The 27,552-nt window shown below is 40.4% G+C and overlaps 1 protein-coding gene across 1 annotated transcript in view; it reads left to right on the top strand.

The window, feature by feature from the left end:
- The window catches only part of HMCN1 (hemicentin 1), a 335,320-nt gene that overhangs the window by 212,389 nt on the left and 95,379 nt on the right, over positions 1–27,552 (top strand). Inside the window, exons 41-49 of the mRNA XM_074961138.1 lie at positions 637–812; positions 1,157–1,253; positions 4,267–4,389; positions 9,150–9,311; positions 13,393–13,674; positions 15,795–15,962; positions 18,767–18,880; positions 25,314–25,400; positions 26,798–26,989. Of these exons, the coding sequence (XP_074817239.1) occupies positions 637–812; positions 1,157–1,253; positions 4,267–4,389; positions 9,150–9,311; positions 13,393–13,674; positions 15,795–15,962; positions 18,767–18,880; positions 25,314–25,400; positions 26,798–26,989 (1,401 nt within the window). The remainder of the gene's footprint in view (positions 1–636; positions 813–1,156; positions 1,254–4,266; positions 4,390–9,149; positions 9,312–13,392; positions 13,675–15,794; positions 15,963–18,766; positions 18,881–25,313; positions 25,401–26,797; positions 26,990–27,552) is intronic.

Consider the following 27,552-nt stretch of genomic DNA (forward strand, 5'->3'; position numbering starts at 1 on the left):
TCTAAATGGTTTTCATTTGCTAAATTATATTACAACTATTTGCGTACTTGCCTTAGGCTTTGTCTACACTAGCACTTTTGTTGGCAAAACTTTTGCCGGTCAGAGGAGTGAAAAAAACACACTCCCGACCGACATAAGTTTCACCGACAAAAGCGCTGGTGTGGACAGTGCTATGTCGGTGGGAGAGTGCCTCCCGCTGACATAGCTACCACTGCTCACTGGGGGTGGTTTAATTATGCCGGCAAGAGAGCTGTCTCCCATCAGCATAGAGCGGCTACACAGAAGACATTATAACAGCACAGCTGCAGTGGTACAGCTGTGCCACTGTAAGGTCCGTAGTGTAGACATAGCCTTAGTCTGTATCTTCACCATCTCCCTGCAAGTAGAATTTCACCATTTGTCTCCACTAGGAATTTCACTAACATATCTCTGGTGGTGAGAACTCTTTGTACGCAATTGGGACAGTATGTCTGATACACGATCATAGACCAGCTGTTTCATTCCACGCACAATGTGTCAAACTGGCTGATAGCTGCCGTCTTATTTTTATTAGGTGGGTGTACTAACTCCTCAGTGTGTCTTGTGAAAGTCTGTGTTGGCCAGGGGATTTATTCTTTGTTTTGTGTGTTGTTTTAGTTCCACCAAACATTATGGGAGAAGAACAGAATGTCTCTGTGCTCATCAGCCAAGCAGTGGAGCTGCGCTGCCAGAGCAATGCCATTCCCCCACCCATGCTGACTTGGCTCAAAGATGGCCGACCTTTGTTGAAGAAACCAGGCCTCAGCATCTCTGAAGATGGAAGTGTATTGAAGGTAAAGTTCACTTGTGAGACTCCTGTAGTGCTTACTTTCTCGGCTGCTTATCAATCATGAAGACACTATTCTTTTTCCAGGCTATCAGCAACTTGAGAGGAGATCTTTACAGCATAAGTCCCGTTGATACCCATATGAATAATGGATGAGTGCTATGGGGAGCACATATTCCGGAGTTTTTAGGATAGTGTATCATCCCTGCTAAATTTATGTTTAAAGTTTTAGATTGACTGGTGTAAAAATAAACAACTTCACCCTAATAACATTTAATACATAATACTCTATACACAAAATAAAAACCTACTCATCATAATGATAGTCAAACGGTTTAATTTTATTTCTAGATTGAAGAAGCTCAGGTTCAAGACACTGGACGTTACACTTGTGAAGCCACAAATGTTGCTGGGAAAACAGAAAAGAACTATAATGTCAATGTTTGGGGTAAGTCTATAATACTATATCAAGCCTGGGGACAAAACTCTGATAAAGCTGTGAAGCATAATGCTGGAGCACACTGTGTATTTCATATGTAGTTCATTTCTGAGGTTGATCCTATGCTGCCTATAAAATAAGCCATGCTTAGTGTTTCACAAGGAGCTTAGAAATTAACATGGGACTACCCAAATGTTACCTTCAGGCAGACCTAAAATGTATACCTATGCATTATGATACATGGAGTAAAGAAAGCAAAAGAACAGTTTTGCCCACATAAAAATATTAGGCCATATTTTCAGTACGACTTCAATTTGGCTTCTAAATTAATGTAATCAAAATTTTAGACACCTCATAATCTCAGATTTGCACGCACAAACAATATTTACATATCCACTTTGGGTAGTTAGATATATAACTAACCAATTTGTTTACACCAATGTCTTTTGGATTAAACCCACATAATTTCCGAGTTTTGGGGGTGTGCAATTTTGGAGGCTGAGAATCCAGATTACTCTCTCATAGTTGTATTTACTCTGCGCAGTTTAACAGTTGTAAATAATAACAATAGCTGTAGTAAAAAAAAGGTTAATGCTAATAGACAGATATGAATCAGAAATCACACATGATGCAGATATGTGAGGAGGTGCTATTTTAGCATAGTCATTTTCTGACCATAAATGTATTTTCAAAAATAATAATCAGTTTATTCTGTCATCAGTCATAAACAATTAGCTGACTGAAATTTTCTGATATCAGTCAATATGTGATTAGTATGACTGATTACTACTTTTTAGTATAGAAAACAACATTGTTTTATGTAAAACAATGTCACTTTCTGTACTAAAAAGTAGTAATATAAAACAATGTTTTATATACTAAATATATGTTTTATATTTATAAAAAGTAGTATATAAAGCAATGTCAAGTTTGGTTGATGGTGCCCTACCAAGTAAGTGAGACCTGAATGGAATCCTAAACCATGTGACTTTAATGGGATAAATAACTTGGCTTAGAGCCAATTAGACTGCTGATTTTGTTTTATTATAAAGGTATGAAAACTGTCCTGTTTAGGTAAAATTCACCTAAGTGCAGGGGTCCAGAACAAGGCCCAGGAACCACTTAAGTTCAAATAAGTCCTCAAAATAGAGTGTAAGTGGGACTTGGAAGGGCATATATGCCTTGTGCTGGTCATTGGTGCTGGCTGAATTTCACCCATTATGAACAACAAAAAAATAACCTTAACAAAACTAAATAATTCCCTTATCCTAGTGATATATGTATTCAGTGCACATATTTTGAGCCTAATTTTTGGCTTCCTATTAGTGACCAGCAAAGTTAGGTGCAATTACTTGTTCCCTCTTACATGCAGTCATCAAAAGGGAGGCCAGGTTTTTTAAATCTGGCTCTGGGTATGTATAATGCATGATACTCTAGTAAAATATTATATTTTCCTGAACCTTCAAAAATCAGAATTTATTTGAAAAACAGGTGATATAAAACCTTAATTTAGACTGGCATTTATGTGGTGGTTGGGGGCTGTGTTACAATGTGGACGATGCCTATGATGTACCTAGTCTGTGAATAGATAGAAAACTTCTGTCTCCACACACTTTTCACCAGCAACACATCCACTCTCTGCATCTCCCACCTTATGTCCAACCCCAGTTTCACAGTAGACTCTCACTGTTGCAAAAGATTCTTCTGTGGCTTCAGCGGAGGGAGCTGGATTTGCTCCTTTTGTGCACAGAGAGCATTTTAATACCATTTTGAAGGAAGAGATAATTTTGTGTTAGTTAGCAGCATTGACTGGAAAAACTTAATGGAAACCAAAAGTTGCCTGTAAAAGCCATCTGTGGTTAACTGTTTAGAATGAAATCCTTTGTTTACACACTAGGAGCAGAAATGGTGCTTGCCATATTTTTGAGTGGTAAATACAGGAAATGCGTCCATCTGACTATGTTCTGAGTTCTAGTCAGATCCCCAGAGCTAACTCGAATTGCAGAAACTGTCAGAACACAGCCTATGTACTAAAGATAATATTTGGCTCTTTGGAGACTGGCATAAGCTTAATGGTTTGAAGCAGAACAAATGAAACCAAAGCTTGAAACCAGTATAATACAGTATAAAGCTTTACAGTCGCCAGTGTTGAAATTCATGCATCTGTTTCTGCTCTATAAAAAATTAAGAGAATCAGAGGGCTAAAGTGTCAGACCGAAATGCTTTCCTATTTTCATGTGGTAGAAATGTGTTGGATAAGCCATTCACTAGTGAGATTCCCTTCTCCCACTTCAGCCTGAGATATCCACTGCTTCTCCTGGTCAATTTTCAAGGATTTACTATTGTATGTTAAGGAAAGTTGCCTCCCCAGCTCCAAACAGGCCATTATCTCTTCTTTGGGACCTGACCCAAAGTATTAAAAACTGTTGAAGATCAGAGTGAAAATGGATTGGCCCTTCTTTTCTGTGCTTCCTTTCCTGTTGCATAATAACTGAACAGAGGGGACACTCAATATTAGACCCAGCAAAAGGAAATACTTCTTTGTGAAGCATGCAGACAATCAAAGATTTTGTGGCCACAGGAAGTAAACAAGATCATGGCTGTGGTTGAATTTTAAAAGGGGCTGAGTAGCTTGCAGACTTACAGTATCTAAAGGTACATAAGCTAAGATAATGAGCTGGGCAATCATTCAGGGTCAGTTTCTGCCTGGCAGGTCTGTAGTGTAGGTAAGGGCATAGGAGCCTCCTCTTATTGTGCAACCTGCATAAGAGCCAGTCAGAATTGCAGCATATGTGCTCAGCAGAGGGCAGGAATTGCTCTGATTCCCCTGGAGGAGGGAGCCAGTCACGCAGAGGGAGTATGCTGTACCTCACAAAGGGGTATTCCTCCAGGGATGCAGTACCTGTGTCCTGCTCAGTGCACAATGGGATTCCATTTGCTTTTACCAGGTCTGATATTGGCCCAGTGTTAGCAGGTCTCATTCTGATTCAAACTGAGTGCATTTTTTGGTATTTGTTTTCAGTGCCACCGAGTATTTATGGTTCAGATGAACTCTCCCAGTTGGCAGTAATTGAAGGAAGCCTTATCAGTTTGGTATGTGAATCCAGTGGTATTCCACCACCAAGCCTTACCTGGAAAAAGAACAGTGAGTTACCATTGTCAATAATTACAAACTGTTAATTTTCTTCTTGCAGTTTTCGCCATTTTCCCCCTCAGACGCTTTGGGAGGAATTTTCATAGGACCCTAAGGAAATTAAGGTGCTTAAATGCCATTGAAATTCAGTGGGATTTCCTTAGACTCCTTTTACATTCTCAGCCTCAGCGTGATGACAATAGTATCTAACTACAATCATTGCCATTTGTGATTTAACGAACTTTCTTTTACCCAGATCAATATTTACAGGGAACTGTAAATCCTTGTGGCTTCAGGGTATAAACTGATCACCAGCATATGTCCTCCTTATGATTTAGTATTGCACAGTTAGGTGCATTTTGAATTTTTCCTCACTATGCTTAAGCATTGACCAATTGGAGACAGGATATCAGACAAGATAGAACCATTAAACTGTTCCAATATGGTAATTCCTATGTTCTTAATCAGTCCCAGTGTTTAAGTCTAGACATGCCTTTCCAGCATGTCTTATCTATTTATCTGTATATTTATGTTCTTTTTAGGGCACTGTTCTTGTGGTATCTGAATGACTGAACCTAACTGAATTTTGTAGGAGTTGTAGGAAAAGAAATGTTTGTTATAAAACACCACATTTACTTAATAGAATTTTCAGACAAGATTCAATTGTGGCAAATCCTTATTATGCTGCGTTATCATTTAGTCATTTTGTCATCTTATAGAAGCTAAAAAGGCAAATACAAGTTGTCTTATTACTGTATAGTAAGGACTAAATTTTCACACTCAGGTACCTAAAATTAAATTAAAATATTTCAGCATTCAGAAAAGCATTTGAAAGTGGCAGTTTCATCTTCAAAGGTTCTGAGCACCCCCAGCTCACACTTCTCAGCACCTTCAAAAATCTCCTCCATAAACAAATGTATGTATCTAAGAGAGCAGTATGACTGCTCAGAGCTCCGGTATGAACCTGCAGAAAAACCTGAGAGTCTCTGGATTAAGTTTAGAAGTGTGAGCAACAAGGGTGATGTCGTGGTGGGAGTCTGCTACAGACCACCAGACCAGGGGGATGAGGTGGACGAGGCTTTCTTCCGGCAACTAACGGAAGTTACTAGATCGCAGGCCCTAGTTCTCATGGGAGATTTCAATCACCCTGATATCTGCTGGGAGAGCAATACAGCAGTGCACAGACAGTCCAAGAAGTTTTTGGAAAGTGTAGGGGATAATTTCCTATGAACCAACTAGGAGCAGAGCTCTTCTTGACCTGCTGCTCACAAACCTGGAAGAATTAGTAGGGGAAACAAAAGTGGACGGGAACCTGGGAGGCAGTGACCATGAGATCGTTGAGTTCAGGATCCTGACAGAAGGAAGAAAGGAGAACCAGCAGAATACGGACCCTGGACTTCAGAAAAACAGACTTTGACTCTCTCAAGGAACTGATGGGCAGGATTTCCTGGGAGAATAACATGAGGGGGAAAGGAGTCCAGGAGAGCTGGCTGTATTTTAAAGAATCCTTATTGAGGTTGCAGGAACAAACCATCCTGATGTGTAGAAAGAATAGTAAATATGGCAGGTGACCAGCTTGGCTTAACAGTGAAATCCTTGCTGATCTTAAACACAAAAAAGCAGCTAACAAGAAGTGGAAGATTGGACAAATGAGCAAGGAGGAGTATAAAAATATTGCTCAGGCATGCAGGAGTGAAATCAGGAAGGCCAAATCAGGAGTTTCAGCTAGCAAGAGATGTTAAGAGTAACAAGAAGCATTTCTTCCGGTACGTTAGCAACAAGAAGAAAGTCAAGGAAAGGGTGGGCCCCTTCCTAAATGAGGGAGGCAACCTAGTGACAGAGGACGTGGAAAAAGCTAATGTACTCAATGCTTTTTTTGCCACTGTCTTCACGAACAAGGTCAGCTCCCATACTACTGCACTGGGCAGCACAGCATGGGGAGGAGGTGACCAGCCCTCTGTGGAGAAAGAAGTGGTTCAGGACTATTTAGAAAAGCTGGACTAGCACAAGTCTATGGGGCCGGATGCGCTGCATCCAAGGGTGCTAAAGGAGTTGGCGGATGTGATTGCAGAGCCATTGGCCATTATCTTTGAAAACTCATGGCGATCGGGGGAGGTCCCGGATGACTGGAAAAAGGCTAAGTGCCCATCTTTAAAAAAGGGAAGGAGGAGGATCCTGGGAACTACAGGCCAGTCAGCCTCACCTCAGTCCCTGGAAAAATCATGGAGCAGGTCATCAAGAAATCAATTCTGAAGCACTTTGAGGAGAGGAAAGTGATCAGGAACAATCAAAGCATGGATTCACCAAGGGCAAGTCATGACTGACTAATCTAATTGCCTTCTATGACGAGATAACTGGCTCTGTGGATGAGGGGAAAGCAGTGGATGTGTTATTCCTTGATTTTAGCAAAGCTTTTGATACGGTCTCCCACAGTATTTTTGCCAGCAAGTTAAAGAAGTATGGGCTGGATGAATGGACTGTAAGGTGGATAGAAAGCTGGCTAGATCGTTGGGCTCAACGAGTAGTGATCAATGGCTTCATGTCTAGTTGGCAGCTTGTATCAAGTGGAGTGCCCCAAGGGTCAGTTCCAGGGCCGGTTTTGTTCAATATCTTCATTAATGATCTGGAGGATGGCATGGATTGCACCCTCAGCAAGTTTGCAGATGACACTAAACTGGGAGAAGTGGTAGATATGCTGGAGGGTAGGGATAGGATACAGAGGGACCTAGAGAAATTAGAGGATTGGGCAAAAAGAAATCTGATGAGGTTCAACAAAGACAAGTGCAGAGTCCTGCACTTAGGATGGAAGAATCCCATGCATTTCTACAGAATAGGGACCGAATGGCTAGGCAGCAGTTCTGCAGAAAAGGACCTAGGGGTTGTGGTGGACAAGAAGCTGGATGTGAGTCAACAGTGTGCCTTTGTTGCCAAGAAGGCTAATGGCATTTTGGGCTGTATAAGTAGATTGAGGGACGTGATCGTTCCCCTCTATTCGACATTGAGGTTCTATCCGTGGGGGAAGTTTAGGTTGGATATTAGGAAAAACTTTTTCACTGTGAGGGTGGTGAAGCACTGGAATGCGTTACCTAGGGAGGTGGTGGGATCTCCTTCCTTAGAGGTTTCTAAGGTCAGGCTTGATAAAGCCCTGGCTGGGATGAGTTAGTTGAGGATTGGTCCTGCTTTGAGCAGGGCGCTGAACTAGATGACCTCCTGAGGTCCCTTCCAACCCTGATATTCTATGATTCTATGATACTATGAAATGTACGATTTTCAAATGCACAAATCAGAGATAAGCATCCAAAGTTAAGTATCAGGGGGTAGCCATGTTTGTCTGTATCCACAAAAACAACAAGGAGTCCGGGGGCACCTTTAAGGCTAACAGATTTATTTGAGCATAAGCTTTCGTGGGTAAAAACCTCACTTCTTCAGATGCATGGAGTGAAAGTTACAGATGCAGACATAAATATACTGACACATGAAGAGAAGGGAGTTACCTCGCAAGTGGAGAACCAGTGTTGACAGGGCCAATTCAATCAGGGTGGATGTAGTCCACTCCCAACAATAGATGAGGAGGTGTCAATTCCAAGAGAGGTAAAGCTGCTTCTGTAATGAGCCAGCCACTCCCAGTCTCTATTCAAGCCCAAATTAATGGTGTTAAATTTGCAAATGAATTTTAGTTCTACTGTTTCTCTTTGAAGTCTTGTTTCTGAAGTTTTTTGTTCAAGTATAGCTACTTTCAAATCTGTTATAGAATGTCCAGAAAGACTGGATAGGATTGGATAGGCTATTACCAGCAGGAGAATGAGTTTGTGTGTGTGGTTTTTGGAGGGGGGTGAGGGGGTGAGAGAACCTGGATTTCTGCAGGAAATGGCCCACCTTGATTATTATACACATTGTGAAGAGAGTGGTCACTTTGGATGGGCTATTACCAGCAAGAGAGTGAGTTTGTCTGTGGGGGGGCGGAGGGTGAGAAAACCTGGATTTGTGCTGGAAATGGCCCAACTTGATGATCACTTTAGATAAGCTATTACCAGCAGGAGAGTGGGGTGGGAGGAGGTATTGTTTCATGGTGTCTGTGTATATAATGTCTTCTGCAATTTCCACAGTATGCATCCGATGAAGTGAGCTGTAGCTCACGAAAGCTCATGCTCAAATAAATTGGTTAGTCTCTAAGGTGCCACAAGTCCTCCTTTTCTTTTTGCGAATACAGTCTAACACGGCTGTTACTCTGAAACCTGTCAGAAAGACTGAAGTGTTCTCCCACTGGCTTTTGTGTGTTACCATTCCTGATGTCCGATTTGTGTCCATTTATTCTTTTACATAGGGACTGTCTGGTTTGGCCAATGTGCATGGCAGAGGGGCATTGCTGGCACATGATCTCATATATAACATTAGTAGACATGCAGGTGAATGAGCCTCTGATGGTGTGGCTGATGCAGTTGGGTCCTCTGATGGTGTCTCTAGAGTAGATATGGGGACAGAGTAGGCAACGAGGTTTGCTACAGGGATTGGTTCCTGGGTTAGTGTTTCTGTGGTGTGGTGTGTAGTTGCTGGTGAGTATTTGCTTCAGGTTGGGGGCTGTCTGTAAGCAAGGACTGGCCTGTCTCATCCAAAGTTAGGCATCCAAGTTTGAAAATTTGGGTCTAAGCAACTTCTTTATTTTTATCAGTTGCAACTCTGGGCTCAGATATTTCTAAAAAGAGCCAGTGAAATTTACTGCACAATCTCTTTACCATTCTCTGTGTTTTTATCTGAAAGAATATCTCTTGCAGGTTCTCCATTGCCGGCTGACCCTACAGGAAGAGTCAGGGTGCTGTCTGGAGGCAGACAGTTGCAGATTGCAATTGCTGAAAAATCTGATGCTGCATCCTATATGTGTCTGGCTTCAAACATAGCTGGAAACACAAAGAAAGAATACAATTTGCAAGTTTATGGTAGGCCATTATGTAATATTCTCTATGTGATTATTGATCTGGAAAAACAATTACATTATGAAACCTTAATTAGTAAAACTGTGTTTAGACTGTAAAGTTTTCAGAGAGTGACTTCCAGATGAAACAACATCAGCACAAGATCATACTTGCTCAACCAGAGTGAGGATTAATTTCTGGAGTCACCTGATAAACCTGCTGGCTACATACAATAAGGATATTGATTCAGGTCTCAGCTGAAATAATATGCAGGGTGCCCTGACAGTGAGTCCAGCCACCAGATGGGAAATTCCTGAAATTGGTTGAGTCTGTCTGATATCTAACAGATACAGATGCAAAAGTGATTTTCACTTGAATTCATTCTGAAAATTACTTTCTGCTGTGATAACATTACATATAGGCTGTGTTTATTTAGGAGTATGGTTTGCATGTGGTATAATACAGAAATGAGCTGATACACACTTATTCCAGATTTTTAGACTGCACATGTTATACAACAAATACGTTATCGGTTATTGTGAATAGCAAAGGACACAATATTGAGACAGCCTAAAAAAGGCAGCTAAGGAAAAATTATGAGAATAACTAAATACTGAAGTTTTTAAAAACCTTGCAGATATAGAACGCGTTTCAGCCTGAAAAATCCTGTAACATTTCAACAAACAGACGCATGTTTTGACAAATAGGGAGGAACTGGTTGAGAATTTGAAAGTGGAAGGCAGCTTGGGTGAAAGTAATAATGAAATGGTAGAGTTCATGATTCTAAGGAATGGTAGGAGGGAAAACAGCACCATAAAGGCAATGGATTTCAAGAAGGCAGACTTCAGCAAGGTAGTGTGATACGGGAGGGGCAGGGAGCAGTTGGAGAGTGCTAGAGGGGAAATATATAAGCTCAAGGCTAATTAAGGCATGGTTCCCTGTCGACTAGGGAAGATGGCTGCAGGTTAACTGGAGCACCTGCAGTCAATCAAGGCCCTGTTAGGAACCTAATAAAAACCCCCTACTTCAGGCAGACAGTGAGGGAGGAGGAAGGTGAGAGGACTGGAGCTTGGAGGTGTGTTGTGAGATTTGGAAGACCTGAGTACTGAAGTAAGGGAGACCCTGCCCCAGCAGGACAGGGAGACTCCCTTCATACCAGCATCTAAGGACCGAGGGTAACCCCACCTAAGGGGGGACGAGGGTAAGAAACCCACAGGGGTTGAGAGGGGCTGGGACTCAGAGCAAGGAGCAAACCCAGACCCCTTCCCCATTTCCCTCCTCTACCACCTTCCCGGACTAGTAGTGGGGCCCTCAGCACCCAAAAGCAGGGGCAAGGGGTGGCATCTTAGCTCCCCACCAAAGAAAAGCACAGGACCCACCAGACTAGCATCAGCCATCTTGTCACAGTAGGTAAGATCCCATGGGAAGTAAGTCTGAGGGGGGAAAACAGTTCAAGAGAGTTGGCAGTTTTTCAAAGAGACATTATTAAGGGCACATGGGCAAACTATCCCTCTGCATATCAAGTGGGGTCCCGCAGGGATCAGTTCTGCATTCAATATCTTCATCAGTGATTTAGAAAATGGCATAGAAAGTAGCCTTATAAAGTTTGAAGATGATACCAAGCTGGGAGGGGTTGCATGTGCTTTGGTGGATAGGATTAACATTCAAAATGATCTGGACAAATGGGATAAATGGCTTGAAGAAAATAGGATGAAATTCAGTAAGGACAAATGACCTCCTGAGGTCTCTTCCAATCCTAATATTCTATGATTCTATGAAAGTACTCCACTGAGGAAGGAATAATCAGTTGCACACATCCAAAATGGGAAATGACTTAGTAGGAAGGAGTACAGCAGAAAGGGATCTGGGGATCATAGTGGATCACAAGCTAAATATGAGTCAACCATGTAATACTGTTGCAAAAAAAGCAAACATCATTCTATGATGTATTAGCAGGAGTGTTGTAAGCAAGACATGAGAAGTAATTCTTCAGTTCTGTTCCATGCTTGTTAGGCCTCAACTGGAGTATTGTGTCCAATTCTGAGTGCCACATTTCAGGAGGATGTGGACAAATTAGAGAAAGTCCAGAGAAGAAGAACAAAAATGATTAAAGGTCTAGAAAACATGATCTATGAGGGAAGATTGAAAAAATTGAGTTTGTTTAGTCTGGAGAAGGGAAGACTGAGAGAGGGCATGATAACAGTTTTCAAGTACATAAAAGGTTGTTACAAGGAGGAGGTTGGTAAAATGTTCTCCTTAACCTCTGAGGATAGGACAAGAAGCAATGGGTTTAAATTGCAGCAAGAATGGTTTAGGTTGGACATTAGGAAAAGCTTCCTAACTGTCATGGTAGTTGTGACAGGGGTCCCAGTGGGGGCCAGCTGTGGTAACTCATTTAGGGTGAACTGCAAAGAATGTGGCAGCCAAACCCCCAAAAGCTGGTGGATATTCCAATACTTAGATTTACCAAGACTGCATAAAACAGCTTCTTTATTACCTTACTGGTTACTCAGAAGTCCAAACAACACAGTTCCCTTAAAGTGATCCAGCCTCAGGCCTCCATCCAGGTACCTAAGTCAAATATGATGATTTCTGAAAATCTTATTTCATCATATAAAAGAAAAAGGTTCTACTAATCTCAAAGGATCAGACACATTACCTCCCAGGTTATTGAATAGTTTAGATCTTACCCAAATACATGCTACAGCCAATTCTTATTAACTAAACTAAAATTTATTAAAAAAACAAAAGAGAGAGAGAGAATGGTTAAAAGATCAATATACATACAGACATGAGTTCAATTCATTGAGGTTTAGATTCATAGCAGAGATGGTGAGCTTTGTAGCTGCAAAGAGTTCCTTTACAATTCAGTTTGTAGGTTATAGTCCAATGTCCAAATATCATATTCAGGGCATACCAGCATAACTGGGACCTCAGTCTTGCGACTCAGACTTCCCCCGATGAAGCTTAAGCAGATCTGAGATGACAGAATCAGGACCCAAGGATTACAATTTCATGTCTTCTTTGACAAGTTGGGAGTTCCTCCGGGAACAAAAGGTAATTAGGATGACTTTGAAGAAGGTCCATAACTGGTACTTAGCTATAGAATTAACATAAGGCAGTTTGCTTGTTCCTCCACCATTCACAGATTATTTGCTATACATTTCAAAGAGAGATGAATACAGAGGTAGCCCATGTTTACAATTCATTTAAATGCTAGGATGTTCTTTTGATCTCTGAATTATCAAAATACAGAACAGACAGGGATTGTTGATTACGTTGTCAACCCTACTCCTACATATGTAAATACACAAAAACACAAACATTATCTTCCCACATGTCTTTTGAGGGTTATTTATTTTGCAGGATGTTTAACCCTTTCTGGCCATGTGTCATAGTAGTTAAGCACTGGAATAAATTGCTGAAGGAGGTTGTGGAATCTCCATCATTGGAGATTTTTAAGAGCAGGGTAGACAAATACCTGTCAGGAATGGTTTAGATAATACTTAGTCCTGCCATGAGTGCAGGGGACTGGGCTAGATGACCTTTTGAGGTCCCTTCCAGTCCTATAATTCTGTGTTTATAAAGTGGTTTGGGATCCTTACACACAGGCAGCAATCCACTTCACCTACCACTGAAATGTAGCTCCCTTTAAGTTGAAACCTACCTACAGCAGCTCAACACAACTATTTGGGACTGGAACTTGAATAAGAATGAAGCGGCCACTTGAAACTGCAGGGTGAATATTAAGTCATTAAAATGCAATTAATACTTTAACTGGAATTTAGCCAAAATACTGGGATTAATACTTATATTCTTGTGAAAAAGGCCATTGACCACAAGTGGTAAAGACATTTTTACATGCTTATGTTTTTTCACATCTTAGCTTCAGTGTCTCCTAACACCAAGCGTTATCTGAGTACCGACTCAGAACACAGAGTGCAACCTACTGAATTGCCAGCATCACTTTCTGCAGCACTGAGGTGTTTCTTGGTGGTCTCCCTTTTAAGTATTTCACTCATTCTTATGTGTAAGAATCACTGCACATTCTGAACCTCAGCTTCTCATGCTAAGGTTTTACATTTTGTTTCCTTTTCTTTAATAGTTCGCCCAACTATACTGAACAGTGGGAACCACTCGTCTGAAGTTGTTGTAACCAGAGGGAATAATATTTCACTGGAGTGCAAAGTACAGGGTAACCCACAGCCAGCAATAACCTGGATGAAAGATGGTCATCCCCTTGTCAATGGGAGGGGAGTAGAAATACTGAATGATGGACATCTTCTTCAGCTGAAGAACGCCCATGTGTCTGACACTGGCCGCTACATGTGTGTTGCTGTGAATGTGGCAGGACTGACTGACAGAAAATATGATTTAAACATTCATGGTGAGTAGGGGAGATGAATGGAGCAGGCAAGGTAGACACAGATATGTTTTCAGGTTTACCCAGGGACAGTAAGGAAACAGTTGTCATATTGATTGAGATGTTTCAGTTGTGCCTATCACATGGCTCTAGGCATATGACAAAACAAAACAAATACAAATCTTCTAACCCCTAAACATAGCCCTCCTAAAATCAAATCAACCCCCATCTCCATCCCAAAGAAAAAGCTGGGAAAATAGGCCTTGTGGAGTATCCTGAAGGTCATCAAATCTGGGCTCAGATGCTCTAAAATGGGGAATGAGTGAGAAACCAAGAAAACCCTGCTGCTAGTCCTCACCTGATAAAAATTGTTGGGTGTTAGCTTGGATGCACTGAAGAATCACAGCTGCTAAGTTTCAGAGTAACAGCCGTGTTAGTCTGTATTCGCAAAAAGAAAAGGAGTACTTGTGGCACCTTAGAGACTAACCAATTTATTTGAGCATGAGCTTTCGTGAGCTACAGCTCACTTCATCGGATTGCATCCGATGAAGTGAGCTGTAGCTCACGAAAGCTCATGCTCAAATAAATTGGTTAGTCTCTAAGGTGCCACAAGTACAGCTGCTAAGGTATTGCATGACGATAGAGACAGTTTCTTAAGTAGTCAGGATGCAAACCAGTTAGGACTTTACAGGTTAAAACCAAACCTTAAACTTCATCCAGAATTCGGCTGGTAGTCAATGCAAGTTATGGAGCACAAGTGTGCATGTGCACCCAGCAAGAAGGAACAAGTAATGAGCAGGCACTAGCTGCAATATCTGAATGGTTTAATTTACAGCCCCAGGTAGAGTACATTTCAGTAATCTGACTTCAGTGGCATGGATTACAGTGTGAGTATCTGCATTTAAAAGAAAAGCCATGGTATGTGACTTCAAAAATTACTGTGTCAGGTCTGTGTCCAGTCTGATTCAGAATGGGACTTTATCTACACTCTGGCTATCCTTCCTGTTTCATCAGACACCTAGCTCATGAAAGCTTATGCTCAAATAAATTTGTTAGTCTCTAAGGTGCCACAAGTACTCCTTTTCTTTTTGCGGATACAGACTAACACGGCTGCTACTCTGAAACAGGTTTAATTTGACTACCAGGTTAGGGTAGCTACTGTATCACTGGATGAGGATGACTGATTATCATTACTAACGTGGTCTGTTTGACAAGTATTCTGCCACAGATCCCACTGAAACATGGAGGTTTATGAACGTCTTGAGATAATGGGAGCCGTGCAGCTCATCTCCAATTCTAAAGTCTTCCTATAAAATGAGAAAGGGAAACAGCAACTAGAGAAGAAAGGAAGAGGAAGAGAGAGAAAAAGATAGAAATTAAGTTGAAAATGAAGAAAATATATATAGTTCTGTAATTATTAAAAAAGAGAGGTGACAATTACACTGTGGTTCTTTCCAGTTGGAAACCTCTGGGGTAGCAAATTTTCTTTTTTTACTTCTAAGATTTCTCTTATTTTATTATTAAACTTGGATGTATCGAAGAGAAAATTGTAAACTTAATCTGCTCACAGACTCAGATCTGTTCCTTAGCCTGAACTTCCTGCGTGGAAATGTGAAATGTGGAACCGTGCAAAAAACTGAATTATTCCTCTTCCTAACAATGGAAAACTGAGAAGAGATTTACTATTGTTATTTAAATCCCTGAAAGGGGGTTACATCATATTTTTGCTTTTTCTATTAGAGAAAGTACAGTATTCTGGCTGTCTGACACAATTTTCCTTACCAGTTCACTAGCTGTAGAATGGACATAGCAAGCAAAATGTAATATTGTGTACTAACTATGATTCTGAACCCATAAGGGGATTGATAGAATCAGCTCCAAGATATCTTCTTCCTTTTGAGACATGACGTCTGAATAATATGAAGACTGAAAATGTTAAAATGATGGTACTTTGCTACCATGTAACTAGAATAGAAAAATGAAGTTACTCTGCAACTATGCAGTCCCATACTGGTCAGGATGGTTTTAGCTGCAGTGAATTAATTTGTTAGTTTAAAAAATGTGGTGTGTCTTATCCAGAAGTAATCTTAGTTATTTTTATTCAGTGTTATCAGGTGTGTTTTTTCCTTTGTGTTGCTTTGTAGTTCCTCCAAGTGTTGTAGGTGACCTGGAAGTGCCTGAAAACATCAGCGCTGTGGAGAAAAATCCTGTCACTCTGATTTGTGAAGCATCTGGAATTCCCCTTCCATCAATAACATGGCTCAAGAATGGACGGCCTGTCCCCTTTAATAGCTCTGTGAGAATTCTGTCAGGTACAGTTGAGAGTCTGATATATTAACAACACAAGCAGAAATAGAAAAGCACTCAGCAAGAGTTCCTATTAAAGACACTCATAGCTTAGGGCCAGATTGGCTGCAGCATTTATTAAGTAGCCAGTCGAACCAAATCTAAACCAAGCAGAAAGTTCTTACCAAATTTCATTTAGAGCTATGCTAACTTGTGCAGATCTGAGAATCTCAGTGCTGGTGCAGTGCACGGCCTGTAGCTCAGTATCCAATGGTGTGCAAGAGCTAGCATCTACAAGTGAGATCCCACTCTAGGGTTTGGCAACCTGTTGATTGGTCCAACCTGGAAAGGGGCCTATGCATAGGAACATTTATCCCCAGAGCCAGTTCAGATGGTAACTGCTTACCTTGTGGATGCTGATAGTTGTGAGGCTCTCGGTGTACATGTGCACCATGAAGTCAGTTCACTTAATCAAGCTTTTACCTCTGGATCATACTTTTTTTGTTTTTGTTTTTGGGTTTTTTTTGGCAAGGGCTCACTAGCTGAGCATAAAACAGAATGAAAACCCAAATAATAAGAGAACTTGACCTTGCATATATGTGGGTCTGCAGTGACTCTAAATACCAGAACCAGAGGAAAACCTGCCTGTGAGCCCTTGGATTTAAAGTGGTAAATTCCTTTTTAACCTCAAAGCCAATCAGATCTAATCCTGGAGCAAACACAGAACAAGAAACTAAGATGGTTTGATATGACAGAGCACCTTCTGATAAAAGCCCAAAAAGACAGCATTTGGGCACACCATTCCACAGGTCATCAGCTGGAATGAAATGAAGTACAAGCTTTGGAGTGCCTAACCTATTGTGTGACTGCTGTTTGGTAACTTCATATTTAAAATACATAATTGACTTAGCAGCTCTGAAGCTAACAAAGGGATATATGGACCCAATTGAAAACACTTTGAAGTTGATGAGAGTCTTTGCATAGACTTGAGTTGGCTTTGGCTCAGGCCCTTTCAACAACATTCAAGTACTAAGGGATGACCTGTGCAAGGTTTGTTATCTGAGCGTGGCTGGGAGAAGCTGATAAAAGTTGGGATGCTTCTCTTAAGCTGGGTCTGCAAAACTGGACTAGAAATCTAATGAGAAGTGATATTCCTGAAGTTTCTAGTTCTTCTGGTTGGGCCAGATGCATTACCCAAAGACAGCCCCTCTCTTGGGATTTCAGCCCTTCTGTTCTCAAACTTGCCCAGAACTTGGAAGAGGAACATGAATATGGAAAAATAATGGAAAACAAACAAAACCTTGTCAGAGGTTCAAAATAGTTTGTTTAAATCTTGAATCTGGAAATTTGGAGGATATTTTATTTTATCTGAAATAATTTTCCCATCCCTACACCTGAACATAAAAGGTTAGTTCTATTTCCAGTTATACGTGCCCTTTCTTATCCACAGTACGTATGAAAAGGGTTTGGGTGTTTGGTTATTACGTTACATAAACCTTATTTTTTGATCTGATGTTGGCTTTCTGTTGTGTGGATGATATTGCCATCAGCTCAAACAGCCTCTTTTGAGATCAGTTTTTTCCATTCTGTCCATTGATTGCTTCAATCCACTCCGACGTCACTAACTCCACAGTGCTCAGTCACTGCAGAGCTCAGAGAGATGAGCCATGGAAAGTCCTCAGGTTATCCCTGAATGTTGGTGGAGGGGGAAACTAACAACCCCATGCCTTGTTTTCTTGTGAACTTTACATGCTGTTGTGTAATCACTCAGGAAAACTGCACAGAGTGGTGGTGAATTCTGATTTTTTGTTTTTATGGACTTTTGAGTTGGAGTTTGGAGTTTCCATTGTTTTTGCTTGTGAAGATGCTGAGGGAACAATCCCTAAATTAATATCATAAAATAGTTCACCCTTTAACTCTTCCAAAGGAATAATTCAATTCTGTAGATCAAAAACATGCTTTGCATGGCAGGAGATCAAAAACTGATTGAGTGGCCCACACGCTGCTTCCATTCACTCTGAATCCTCTTCTGTTTGTCCATGGTTTTTCTAATATGGTTCCTTTAAAAAACATGGAAAACCCCCCATCACATCACATCTGCATGAAGATAATAGCTGTAGGAAATGGAAGAGCTTTTAGTAAGTTTTAGTATAAGTATGATCCGGGAAAACCCTGCCAGTAAAGCTGTGCAACTTTTGCTGTGCAAGTGTGGGGAGGACAAGATGTGAGGGAAGACACACAGCCCTGTGCAGGTGTTTGCTCACTACACAGCTCAGAGGGTGTTGATGGAGGAGAAGCAATCAACTTAATAAGAAATTATCTTTTGCCTACTAAAATTGTTGCCTACTTTTATGGATAACACCTAAAACTAATATTAAAATTAGAATATATTAGAGAACATTTTTAAAATTTTTTTCCTCTTCTTAATTTATGCATTTGATAGCACCTTGTGTTTAGTAAATTTGCTTTCCATGTGTAGCCAGCTAGGTGTTCACCAAAGCACTTATATAGGTGATAGTCCCACTGACTCCAATGGGAATAGTCACATAATCAAAGTTAAGCACAGGCCTTTGCTGTATTAGGGTCTGATCCTGCCCCCTGTGTTCAATGAGAGTTTTGCCAGTGATTGCAAAGGAAGCAGAATAGAGCCCAGAGTCAGTTTCTCCTGTTTGAGAGTCTTTTATATAGCATCAGGAGATAATCTATTTTTAAACTTGATTGTAAAATCACAGAAATGGTTTGGATGCATTCAGTGTGGGATTTTTGGCATCCTTTATTTGTTTGGGAGGCTATTTTAATACCTGTATATTCTTGTGCCTTTTCTCTTCAGGGGGTAGGACACTGCGTTTAATGCACACTAAAGTGGAAGATGCTGGTCAATATACCTGTATAGTAACCAATGCTGCAGGAGAAGCGAGGAAACATTTTGGCCTTTCAGTTTTAGGTAAGTATATGATTTTGATGAAAGTAGACAAAAAGTGTCATACTGTATGTTTCACCAGCATATATATTAAAGTTTATACATAGTTCCCCATAGGGCTTGTCTAGATGAACAGATATAGATATAGATATTTAAGTCAGAAGGGACCATTATGATCATCTAGTCTGACCTCCTGCACAACGCAGGCCACAGAATTTCACCCACCACTCCTGCAAAAAACCTCACACCTATATCTGTGCTATTGAAGTCCTCAAATCGTAGTTTAAAGACTTCAAGGAGCAGAGAATCCTCCAGCAAGTCAATGGTAAATGGGACAAAATACAACATGGTTTTACAAAAGGTAGATCGTGCCAAACCAACCTGATCTCCTTCTTTGAGAAAGTAACAGATTTTTTAGACAAAGAAAACACAGTGGATCTAATTTACCTAGATTTCAGTAAGGTATTTGATACCGTGCCACATGGGGAATTATTAGTTAAATTGGATAAGATGGGGATCAATAGGAAAATTGAAAGGTGGATAAGGAATTGGTTAAAGGGGAGACTACAACGGGTCCTACTGAAAGGTGAACGGTCAGGTTGGAGGGAGGTTACCAGTGGAGTTCCTCAAGGATCGGTTTTGGGACCAATCTTATTTAATCTTTTTATTACTGACCTCGGCACAAAAAGTGGGAGTGTGCTAATAAAGTTTGCAGATGATACAAAGCTGGGAGGTATTGCCAATTTAGAGAAGGACAGGGATATCCTACAGGAGGATCTGGATGACCTTCTAAACTGGAGTAATAGTAATAGGATGAAATTTAATAGTGAGAAGTGTAAGGTCATGCATTTAGGGATTAATAACAAGAATTTTAGTCATAAGCTTGGGACGCATCAATTAGAAGTAACGGAGGAGGAAAAGGACCTTGGAGTATTGGTTGATCATAGGATGACTATGAGCCGCCAATGTGATATGGCCGTGAGAAAAGCTAATGAGGTCTTGGGATGCATCAGCAGAGGTATTTCCAGTAGGGATAAGGAGGTTTTAGTACCGTTATACAAGGCACTGGTGAGACCTCACCTGGAATACTGTGTGCAGTTCTGGTCTCCCATGTTTAAGAAGGATGAATTCAAACTGGAACAGGTACAGAGAAGGGCTACTAGGATGATCCGAGGAATGGAAAACTTGTCTTATGAAAGGAGACTCAAGGAGCTTGGCTTGTTTAGCCTAACTAAAAGAAGGTTGAGGGGAGATATGATTGCTCTCTATAAATATATCAGAGGGATAAATACCGGAGAGGGAGAGGAATTATTTAAGCTCAGTACCAATGTGGACACAAGAACAAATGGATATAAACTGGCCACCAGGAAATTTAGACTAGAAATTAGATGAAGGTTTCTAACCATCAGAGGAGTGAAGTTTTGGAATAGCCTTCCAAGGGAAGCAGTAGAGGCAAAAGACCTATCTGGCTTTAAGATTAAACTCGATAAGTTTATGGAGGAGATGGTATGATCGGATAACATGGTTTTGGTAATTAAATATTCATGGTAAATAGGCCCAATGGCCTGTGATGGGATATTAGATGGGGTGGGATCTGAGTTACCCAAGAAAGTTAGCGCATAGCAAGCTGGATGTGTATCTACAGTGCACTAGTATGCCATGCACTGTCCATGTAGACCCTCCTACCATGCACTAAAAGTTCCCTAGTGCACTTTGATCTACTCTGCTTTGAAAAACTTCCCTAGTGTGCCACATGGCTAGTGTGCTGTATATTTACACCCCAAGTTGCTATGCACTAAATGTTCTTCTAGACAAGCCCTACGAAAAATGAAAGTTCACTTGATAACATGATCTGAAAATCAATTTTAAACAAGTCAGACTTACATGTAAACTGGCCATGGTTTTATTTGAAAATTAATATCATTCAGGCATGACAACATATAACGGAATCACTGATAACTACTTATTTTCAGTTTGTAAAAATTACAGCATTATACGCAGGAAACCATGTGAAACTTAATACTGTGAATCCATCTCATTCAGTGCCAGAGCTCAGAAAACACTCAGGGTACAACCTCATGGGCACTGAACAAAATGTTTCTGCAAAACCCTTGTGAACGGAAACAGCCAAGTTTTATACTACTTTCGATATAAAGGAAATAGAACAAAGAGTGGTTACAGGATAATGGTCTGCCATAACAAAGTTGTAAAGGAAAAGCCCAGGCCTACAATGAAAATAAATGGTGGAGCTGAGCTGAAGTTGGAACCAAAACCTTTATCTGAAAAATCTGTGCTCCACTGAAAACCTTCCATGGCTATGACTTTATTTCTAGAAAGTGATTAAACTATGCATGCAATAATGGCTGAGCCAGCCAGCACAGTTAAAGAGTATAATAAACTTTGTAGTACAATTACCCAAAATGCTGTATTATATAATTTTGTCAGTCACAAACTTTTTTTTTTAAGTTACATTTTCCCCAGGAATATGCATAAATTTGGGGTGGCATATTATTTCCAGATTAGTAGTCAATATTATTTTTTAATCAGCAAATAATTGTCAGGCATCCTGAAACTTGACTGACAATCACACCATTTGGCAGGATAATACTATAAGCTCTTGCTTTTCTGAAGTACTGAGCAATGTGTGCTCCCATTGACTTCAGCTGGAGTTGTGGGTCTTCAGCCCTTCTGAAAGTCAGACCCTAAATGATAACTATATTCTGTCCATTCACGTTTATTTGATTAGCTCAGGCACATGGAAAAATGTAAAAGCGGGATAAGCGGTAAAAGTATTCGTCATTTCACTGTTTTCATCAAATGGTTCTAACTTTAACAGAAGATGCCAGTGATGGAATTGGGAGCCTCACTACAATAGTCTTCACTTGCCTTGAGCAGAAATGCTAAGTGAAACCTATCTTAATTGAGTTACATGGAAATTTGCAGGATGGAAGCCTCTTCTGTTTTCCTTTTTTTGTATTTATTTTTACATTTTAATAATTTATTTGTATTTCAAAGGGCTAGTTATAGGAATTAAGCCATTAGGTACACAGAGTATACACCAAGTTAAACAAGTAAATGCTTTAAACAGGAGGTACCACAAAGATACTAACAGTCCATTCTTATACTGGCAGTCAAGCTGGCATTTGTTTCCATAAATCACTTTGTAGCAGGCAGGCAAGCCAGGTTATTCAGACACATTGGTTTGGCCTTATTAGTACTATATCTGCAAAAGATTTTTGAGGTAACTATGTCATATTTTTCTGAAAGTCTGGAATAATTTAGTGTTAATAATCTACTGAATTAATTTGGAGACAAGGTTGTGTTGTATGTGTAATTCTTTTTCTTTTTTTTTAATTTATTGTGAGCAGTAATAGTTGGCCCAGCTTTCCTCAAAACAGTCCTGAGCGTGTCTGATTTCATCTGTAATTTTTTCCATGTCTCCCATTTATTGTTTTTGTCTAGTCACATTTTAATGTAGAACTCTCATAAAAGCCTTTTCAGTAGTTTTCATACACTCAGACTGAGAGGGTTTGACCCTAATTTCATCACACTTGGCAAGGATATGCCATATATTAGCCATGTCTGCTTGTCCACTGACCTTACTACCATGGCTGAGTCTGCCAGTAACCATCACCCCACTAAGCACATTGTTCAGAGGACAATTTTTAGCCACTGACAATGAAGTAGTTTCTCCAGCTTTCAGCCCAGGGTTTGAGTTGTTGGCTTGATTTATTTTTGTTCTCCCTCTTTCATTTTAAACTCCTTTACTCCTTATCAGGTGCTTAAGATCTGATCTAATTTTCTCATCAGTTTAAAGTAAATTCTATATCTTGAAATGTTTTTTAAAAATTAACTTTCATTCCAAATTACTGGTAGGTCACAGTTAAATTGTGTGAAAGCAAAAAATTCTTCACTTTCTGTCTTTCTGATGTATCTAGCTATCTAGAGCCCAGTCCTGCTGTGACGGGTTCGGTCACAGAGACCCCTCTTCAGACTGTCACCTGATGCGCTGAAATTACCTTGAGCCAGTTTTCCCTGCCATCTTGGGACTCCAGAACCCTGCCTTGTAGCCTGCTGCAACACAGACCCAAGGTCTGAACCATGCCCCCAAAGCTGCAGGCGTTAACTGAAAACCACTCAGCAGGTTGCCTGTTTCCAATACGCAGTTCCCAATGGGATCCAAACCCCAAATAAATCCGTTTTACTCTGTTTAAAGCTTATACAGGGTAAACTCATTAATCACTTACTCTGGGTTAATTAATAAACAAAAGTGATTTTATTAAGTATAAAAAGTAGGATTTAAGTGGTTCCAAGTAATAACAGAGAGAACAAAGTAAGTTACCAAGCAAAATAAAACAAAACACGCAAGTCTAAGCCTAATACGTCAAGAAACTGATTACAAGTAAAATCTCACCCTCGGAGATGTTCCAATGAGCTTCTTTCACAGGCTAGACTCCTTCCGAGTCTGGGCCCAATTCTTTCCCCTGTTATATCCCTTGTTAGTTCCTGCAGACATCTTAGGCGGAAAGCTGGGGTGTTCTCATGACTGCAGCCCTCTTTGTTGTGTTCCACCCGCTTTTATAGCTTTGCCACAAGGCGGGAATCTTTTGTCTCTCTGGGTCCACCCCCCCCCTTCTGAATGGAAAAGTACCAGATTTAAGATGGATTCCAGTATCATGTGACATGGTCACATGTCCTGTGAGACCCCCAGCCTCCATTCTTCCTGGGCGGGCCTACACATACACAGGAAGGTTTGAAAGTTAACAGAGCCATTTACAGCCAATTGTCCTAGTCAATGGGAGCCATCAAGCTTCCAAACCACCATTAATGGCCCACACTTTGCATAATTACAATGGGACCTCAGAGTTATACTTCATATTCCTAGTTTCAGACAAGAATGATACATTCATACAAATAGGATGCACACACTCAGTAGATTATAAGCTTTGTAATGATACCTTACAAGAGACCTTTTGCATATAACATATTCCAGTTACATTATATTCACACTCATAAGCATATTTCCATAAAACATTATGGATTGCAGTGTCACACTTGCACTATTTGGGGTTACATGAGGGTAGAATTTGGTCCCTAGTTCATCATCTTCTCTTCCTTCCCAGTTATAAAGCTCTCTCTAAATCCCTTGTTATACTTCAGAGAACCTAACCAGTCCTCCTTATAGCCATGTTGCTTTGTCTTCTTCAGCTTCTATGCTATATTACTGCTCTGAGTCCTAACTCCTTTTTCCTTGACCCAAGTACTACAAAATGCCCTTCATTTAAAGAAGCAATTGCTTCTCCAAAACCGTAGAGTTAACTGTGTTGCGCTTTTCCCAACAATAAATGAAGCATATCATGCCAATGGGGTGGCTCACAAATGGGAATAAGAGGTTCACAGCTTGCCTCTGGTCATGTTGGTACACATATTAATGAGCCAGTTTTCATGTGCCTTGTCTATTTATGCAAGTACTGAAAATATGAGGGTTGTTTCCAGGAAATTAGGCTCTAAAGCTGCAGATGAATGAGTGAGTGTGGTTAGCAGTGGTGCAAACATTATTGTCCTGATTCTGATTTTGCTTCTGCTGGCATAAACCAGGGGTTGCTCTCCTGAAATTAGTGGGGAGTTAAATTCTCCTCTCACTAACAGTAGTGTATCTTGGCCTGTATTTCTTGTTTATGTGTAATTTGCACAGATGTGTGTTTTCTGTATGCACACAGGTGGTTAGAAATAGAACAGACTTTGGGTCAGACTGCAGGTCGACCTTTGAGCAAGTGCTCAAGTGGTAACAGGGGTCATGAGCAGATTCTCTCCTGTGTTCCCCTGCAGGGCTAGTCACAAATGTACTCCTTGTATTGAGTGTGCAAGGACTGCTCCTCACCAGCACCTCACAAGGACTAGCCAGCTCAAAAGGAGCAAGCGGGGGAGATTGAGCTGGGGGTGCTGGCCAGCGGGGCTGGCTGGTTGCAGAGTGGAACATTTTGTTTCCTGTAAATCCTGCTTGGGTGTTGTAACTTTGCACTATCACCAATGTGGGCCTGTTCCTAGTAGGTCTGATTCAGCCATTTGTTATTTTTATGTGAAAGAAGCAATATGTTCAGACACAGAGACAAATCGGGCAGGACTACGCTTACTATGCTGCATCAGTGCAGCTGTGCTGCTGTTGTAGCGCTTTAATGAAGATGCTCTAAGCCGATGGGTGAGAGCTCTCCAATTTCTCCAATTGGCGTAATTAATCCACCTTCCCGAGAGGCAGTAGCTAAGTCCGTGGGAGAAGCTCTCCCGCCAACATAGCACTGTCTACACTGGGGATTGTGTCGGTATAATTACGGCGCTCGGGTATGAATTTTTTGCACACCTGAGTGATGTAGTTATACCAATATAGGTCTGTAGTGTGTTATATTTAAATTGGTGTAACTAATAGTGTGCAATATTATGCCTTTTTTCTCCCTAATAGTGCCCCCAGGGATTGTGGGTGAGAATAAACTGGAGGATGTGAAAGTGAAAGAAAAACACAGTGTTACATTAACTTGTGAAGTCATAGGTAAGGCTTTGCAATGTCACAATATGTTTCCTATTCAACTGCTAAACCCCCAGCAGCCTGGTGTGTGTGTTAGTTGTCCACATCACAGTTCCCTTCCTGACCACAGTTGTTTGAATGTATATGTACAAATAGCTGAAAGCCAGAATTTGGCTCTTAGTTTTATCTTGACTGTTCTTTTTTACATGTTTTAATATCACTGTCAATGCAGTGTTTTTTTTAAATGAATGTGTTTTTAGTAAATAACCCTAAGAGAAATATCCTATAAAACTTGAGAGAGACTCTTTCTATAGTTTATTTTTTAAACATCCTGTGGAATTTAACAGAAAAGTATATCCCTTTTATGTGCAAAGTAATGCACATTGTAAAACATAATCCCAACTATACATATAAAATGATTGGGTCTAAAGTGGCAGTTACCACTCAAGAAAGAGATCTTGGAGTCATTGTGGATAGTTCTCTGAAAACATACACTCAGCGTGCAGCAGCGGTCAAAAAACCTAACACAATGTTGGGAACCATTAGGAAAGGGATAGATAATAAGACAGAAAATATATTACTTCTATATATATCCCTGGTATGCCCACATCTTGAATACTGTGTGCAGATGTGGTCACCCCCATCTCAAAAAAGATGTACTGGAATTGGAAAAGGTACAGAAAAGGCAACAAAAATGATTAGGGATATGGAGAAGCTTCCATATGAGGAGAGATTAACAAGACTGGGACTTTTTAGCTTAGAAAAGAGACTATTAAGGTGGGATATGATAGAGGACTATAATATCATGACTGGAGTGGAGAAAGTAAATAAGGAAGTGTTATTTACTCGTTCTCATAACATAAGAACAAGGGGGTCCCCAAATGAAATTAATAGGAAGTAGGTTTAAAACAAACAAAAGGAAGTATTTCGTCATACAGTGCACAGTTAACCTGTGGAACTCTTTGCCAGAGGATGTTGTGAAGGACAAGACTATAACAGGGTTCCAAAAATAACCAAATAAGTTCATGGGGGATAAGTCCATCAATGACTAGTAGCCCAGATGGGCAGGGACGGTGTCCCTAGCCTCCGTTGTCAGAAGATGTGAATGGGCAACAGGGGATTGGATCACTTGATGATTACCTCTTCTGTTCATTTTCTCTGAAGCACCTGGCATTGGCCACTGTCAGAACAGGATACTGGCATAGATGGACTATTGGTCTGACCCAATATGGCTGTTCTTATAAAATTCTAGAGGATGGTTCAAAAACCTATAGGGCTATAGAATATGTATTCTATAGAACTTTCCTAAAAGGGAAATTTTAAGTGGACACATGAAAATGTTCTTTTCTATTGTTCAGTAACTTTTCATATTCTAGAAGCTACAGTAATTAACACTTACAATTAATTGTATTTTTATTAAGGGAATCCTGTACCACAGATTACATGGGTAAAAGATGGGCAGCCTCTTACCCAGGATGGAGATCACCAGATTCTTTCCAGTGGACGTTTTCTTCAGATCACCAATGCTCAAGTTACTTACACAGGGCGATATACATGTGTTGCATCCAATATAGCTGGTGACAAAAGCAAAAGTTACAGTCTCAATGTACTTGGTAAGTGATTGTGATGGTTATCTAAAGAAGGTATTCATCTCATTGAAAGGTGGATATTCATGCTGGGGAGGCTCTAACAGTTAATAGCAGCAATGTCTAAGCTACCTGACTAGAGTTAAATACTTACAGCTGTATACTTGCTAAAGTGTTTAATATTAATAAGGCACTTATACCTTTAAGAAGAAACAAGTTAGGCTGGAAAACAGGGAGTTAGAACAGGAATTAATCTACATATAGATTGAACAAAACAGTGTATTGTCTTGTGTTTTACAGAAGAAATGTGTTATGGACACCATTAAAGGAAATATTGTTTCATAAAAACTCAGACCACCTGTTATTTTATTCTGATGGTTATCATGTTACAGACTACAACTAATACAGTAGAGTTTCTTTTACATAGTCTCATATCCTGGCCCACATCCCCTGCCTAGCAATAGCTTTCAGGAAGATCAGACAGTAGACCTGCTGACCCCTAGCTGATAATAGTCTTTGGGAGGTGGTGGAGTAGTAGCTGGTGGCTAGCCTTCTCCCCTTGCACCATTTGACAGCATCTGAAAAGGACA

This window comes from Natator depressus, chromosome 8 (genome assembly GCF_965152275.1).
Source record: "Natator depressus isolate rNatDep1 chromosome 8, rNatDep2.hap1, whole genome shotgun sequence".
Classification (NCBI taxonomy): domain Eukaryota; kingdom Metazoa; phylum Chordata; order Testudines; family Cheloniidae; genus Natator; species Natator depressus.